Source organism: Lactuca saligna, chromosome 6, assembly GCF_052625555.1.
Source record: "Lactuca saligna cultivar CGN05327 chromosome 6, ASM5262555v1, whole genome shotgun sequence".
Taxonomy (NCBI): Eukaryota; Viridiplantae; Streptophyta; class Magnoliopsida; order Asterales; family Asteraceae; genus Lactuca; species Lactuca saligna.
Genome location: NC_136422.1, coordinates 152,116,758 through 152,121,503, shown reverse-complemented (window position 1 = coordinate 152,121,503; position 4,746 = coordinate 152,116,758). Strand labels below are relative to the sequence as shown.

The 4,746-nt window shown below is 38.9% G+C and overlaps 1 protein-coding gene across 1 annotated transcript; it reads left to right on the top strand.

Annotated features, from left to right (window-relative positions):
• Positions 1-2,772: 2,772 nt before the first annotated feature.
• LOC145003025 (uncharacterized) lies at positions 2,773-4,397 on the top strand. Its single transcript, XM_078962188.1, has 3 exons — positions 2,773-3,009; positions 3,043-3,134; positions 3,455-4,397. Exons 1-3 carry the CDS (start codon positions 2,773-2,775, stop codon positions 4,395-4,397), a joined length of 1,272 nt encoding a protein of 423 aa, XP_078818314.1.
• Positions 4,398-4,746: the final 349 nt, after the last annotated feature.

Genomic DNA, 4,746 nt, shown 5'->3' with positions numbered 1-4,746 from the left:
GTATCTTGGGGAAAACTTACTTAAGCTCGGCCGATTGCACGCATCACACTTCTTGTTCTTCCCCAAAAAACCCTTAATTTTAATTTTTTGAAAATTATTTTTCTTGAAAAAACCTTTCAAACCCTCGATTTGAGTTTAGACACACCCGAGAGAGTGCCTGAATCCCTCAAACCAAGGCTCTGATACCAACTTGTAACATCCTAAATTCAAGACCAAAAATTTCATTTTTAATTAATTAATTATAAAATCAATAGTCTAAAACATCCATAGTGTCATCCCATGTCAAAACCAATATGCCAATAGTCAAAACATTTCGTAATAAAACAACATCAAAGATCTCATGTGCGGAAATCATGGTGTGATGCGTTGTAATCATGCCGACACCATTCCTTTCGAAGAAGAAATACCGGAAATGAACTTTGTTTGAGAGTATGTGTCCGTTGCGGGAAGGGAAGAAAGGAAAGGATCACACATGGGGTTTGTGCTTAACGATGTGAGGAATTTTTGGATCTGTTCTGAGATAGAAATATGCGTGCTTTTCTCAGACCTTCTGGATGCAAATTCAATTGGTGACTTACAATTTGAGTTTTTGTTCTCGATACCCCTGAGTTTTTCTTACATTGATTCATTTTGATGATAACCTTTTATTTTCTTATAGTTTTTCGTTAGTAGGTATTATTGGATGTGATATAAAGTCTTGTGCTAAAGGGCAATCTAAAATTCGTGTAATGCACTAAAGCCAAATTGTCTAGACTATGTGTTCAATGCGCTGGTAGGCACAAAGGATTCAAAAGGACTTGACATTAATTGACAATGAAAGGGCTAGACAATATGAACTTAGATTGTTCCGTTTGGTCTGACAATACGACGCTTGGGTAGATTGAGCAGTGAGATATAAATGGGAATATACGGGCTACACTTAAGTAATCTTTATCTAGAACTATGGCGTAACTTTTCCTCTATTTATGGACACACGTCCTTAATTCTAGTACTAACAGGGCGACTGGCGAATTCCGGTACAGTAGGTATGTAGAAGGTTATTTTATTGCTTTCTTTCTACTAGTCATATGTTGCCTCCTCTCCGTGATTGGAAAATCCGACTTGGACTACAACATATGCAACTTTACTTCTATGCATCTTCTTATCTATGCAATTTTTTTGTCTGTTAGTCATATGATTTCTCCTTTGCGTGATAAGATATTATCCGACCTGGAACACAACATATGCACCATTCCGTTTCTCAATCACTCTATCTATGTTAGTCATATATTGTTCCTTCTGCATGATTGGAAGATATCCGACTTGGGATACAACATATGCACTCTAAATCTGGCTTCCCTCTTAATAATTGTTTGCTCATCTAAAGTAAGGAGTATTTTGGAAGTTCTTGATTACCGGGGTATATCGAGAAGTGGGAAACACATTCTAGTGCATCTAAAATTGAACCATTTAATAGGCTGTCTATAGATCTCACCGCTTACTTTAAGTGGACAAAAATATCCTTGGTCATCGTCAGCTAAATGGTTCATTTAGGAATATAGATCACAATGTCTTGTCACTTATAATCTGTTAAATTTGCCCATATCCTTTGTGTTTAAGTGGACCACAATATCGGTGATTGACCAGATCTAAACATGCAAGCATGTGCAGATAAACGATATTGAATTGCTTGACCACTTTGATCCCAAATATTTTTGTTTTTGTTAAATTTGTTCATAGTTTCCTCTATGAACAAATTTAGGGGGAGAATTGAAAATTTTAAAAACCAAACAAAAATCTGAAAACCAAAAATCCAAAAACCAAAAATCCAAAAATAGTGTTGTTTCTGTTTTTTATTTCTTTTTCAAAAAAAAAATCAAAAATCCAGCAATATTTTCATTTCTGTTTTATTTTTTTCAGAAAATATGAAAAATACAAAAATATTGTGTGCTGAGTTCGTTTTTTAGTTTTTGTTTTTATTTCAAAATTTCCTTGTCTTGAAAAGTGAACTCAGATGTAGATGAGACTCATGGAGACTTGATGAGGTGGCTATGGTCCAGCTGGACCACATCAACGGAGAGAAAGGATAGAGTCCAAGTAATTGGATAATTAGTTTCTTTAATGTTGAGTCTTTTTCTTTTTCTTGTTTATTTGTTTGTTTCCTTGTTTCAAAAGTCTTAGACTTCTACTAGGTTTACGTTTAAGAGTCTTTAAATATTTGCACCTTGATTTGTAATGTGGTTGTTCTATTTTGATTAATAAAGACTGTCTTCTTCAAAATCGAGCTTCTCACGTTTGATACAGGTAAAGTATCACAAGTTTACAAAAGTGTTTAACAATACACTTGACAAATTGTTTATTACTGTAGTTCAATCTACATCAGGTGGTATCAAAGCAACGAATCCATGGCACCAGGCGACGGACAACACGACCCTGAACGGATCGATCGTGTGGAGCAAACCCTCCGAGTGGTCCAGTTAACCCTTTAACAAATTACTGCCACACTTACGACCCTTACGACTCGAATTCCTGCCCCCCCAGGAACAACCAGTAGCACAAGTCAATAATCAAGCTCCTAATCGCAACATCCCACCCGCCCAACAACCCAATCGCCTCGCACGTTTCCAAAACCAACTATTCCAACCCATAAATCATGCAGTAAATCGACTCCATCAACAGGAACAGGGACAAAACGGGGAAGACTCCAAACTCGATAACCATGATCGGCATCATGAGAACCATGATTTTGATTATCGACAACGAGCCAAGGACGTTCCAGCCTTCAATGGTTCAATGGACATCGAGACATTCCTTGATTGGATGTCTAAATTAGAAAACTTTTTCTCATTTTATGAAATCCCTAATGACAAGCGGGTTACTCTGGTGTCGTATAAGTTAAAGGGTGGAGCACAAGCGTGGTGGAAGCACTTACAGTCGAATCGTGAGAGGCAGGGGAAACTTCCAATCTTGACTTGGGAGCGCATGGAAAGAGAATTGAGAAAAATGTACTTACCTCCGAATCATGACCAGGTGATTTTTAACCTTCTTTAAAATTGTGTACAGGTAGATCGAACCGTGGAGGCTTACACGTCGAAATTCCAACGCCTTTCTTCCCAGAATGATCTGGCGGAGATGGAGTCCCAACAGGTGTTGAGGTATACCAATGGATTGAGACCCAATATCCTAGATCGTATCTCACTTTTGCCAGTATTTACCCTAGACGAAGCCTACAACTTAGCTACAAGGGCTGAAGCCCAACCCAAATCAGTATAAACTCTCGTTCTCGGGCTAATAATCGAACCAGAGCACTCACTCACACCAGCGCAACACTTCAAGCCTCCCAGTCCACTGAAAACAGTCTAGCCAACGTCAAAGAGCCCACCTTAGACAAAGGAAAGACCGTCGCAACCTCGTCTACTGTAAATCCACCCAACCCTTACGCACGACCCTTAGCCGGTAAGTGTTTCAAATGTAGGATCACAGGCCATCATTCCAGTGATTGCAGGGCATCCACAGCTAAAGTCAATCTTGCAACTAGGGAAGTAGATGAAATTAATGACTCCATTGGGAGTGATAATGAGGAGACAGTGGCAGAATTATGTTACACCGAAGAAGAACCATCATGGGCCGAGCATACCTCCAATACATGCATTGTACGCCGCATACTATTAGCTCCTAAACTCCCCGAGACACCTACACAACACCACAATCTGTTTTGTACTCGATGTTTTTTTCATCAAAAGGTTCTTAACGTGATCATCGATAGAGGTAGTACGGAGAACATAGTATCTCGCACTATTGTCGATCAACTTAAACTACCAACAATAAAACATCCTCATCCTTATAAAATCGGGTGGATTAAATTCATAGGTGAGATTCGAGTCACCGAGCAATGTAAAGTACCGTTTTCAATCGGTAGCTACAAAGATGAGGTGCTTTTTGATATAGTTGACATGGATGCGTGTCACTTGTTATTAGGAAGACCATGGGAATTTGATGTCAATGCCGTACACAAGGGGAAAGACAATACCTATTCATTTACTCTTAAGGGTGTTCGTTTAACCCTGGTTCCATTACTCGAGTCACACAAACACACTCCTGTCACACGAGAACCCACGCACAACAAGTGGTTGGTCATGCCATTTGGATTGTCTAATGATCCGAGCACTTTCTCGCGTTTAATGAATCAGGTCCTCAAACCTTTTCTTGGTTCTTTTGTGGCAGTTTATTTTGACGATATACTCATTTATAGTAAATCGGAAGCCGATCATTTGCTACATTTACGAGCAATTCTTTCTGCCCTTGTTGACAACAAGCTATATCTAAATCTTAAAAAATGTACTTTCCTTGCTGATCATTTATTATTTTTAGGTTTCATGATTACGGCTTCAAGATTGGCCAATTCCACACAATATTAGTGAGGTGCGCAGCTTTCATGGCCTCGCCACTTTTTATCCACGATTTGTTCGCAACTATAGCTCCATCATGGCACCAATTACACAATGCATTAAGAAAGGACAATTCTAGTGGGGCGAGGAGGAAACTTGAAGTTTTGCCATTATCAAGGAAAAGCTAGCTACCGCTCCCTTATTAGCCTTGCCAAAATTTGATAAATTTTTTACGGTCGAATGTGACGCCTCTATTGTTGGCATTGGGGCTATCTTGTCACACGAAAACAAGCCTGTTGGTTTTTTAGTGAAAAGCTTAGCGAGGCAAGACAAAAGTGGTCCATTTATGAATTGGAATTTTATGCGATTTGTCGTTCTA

Bases quoted from the DNA above. Each gene is read 5' to 3' on its own strand.
- LOC145003025 (XM_078962188.1), top strand. From the start codon at position 2,773: ATGGACATCGAGACATTCCTTGATTGGATGTCTAAATTAGAAAACTTT. The intron at 3,010-3,042 runs GTGATTTTTAAC...AATTGTGTACAG, and splicing joins TACCTCCGAATCATGACCAG to GTAGATCGAACCGTGGAGGC. The intron at 3,135-3,454 runs GTATACCAATGG...TTTCAAATGTAG, and splicing joins GAGTCCCAACAGGTGTTGAG to GATCACAGGCCATCATTCCA.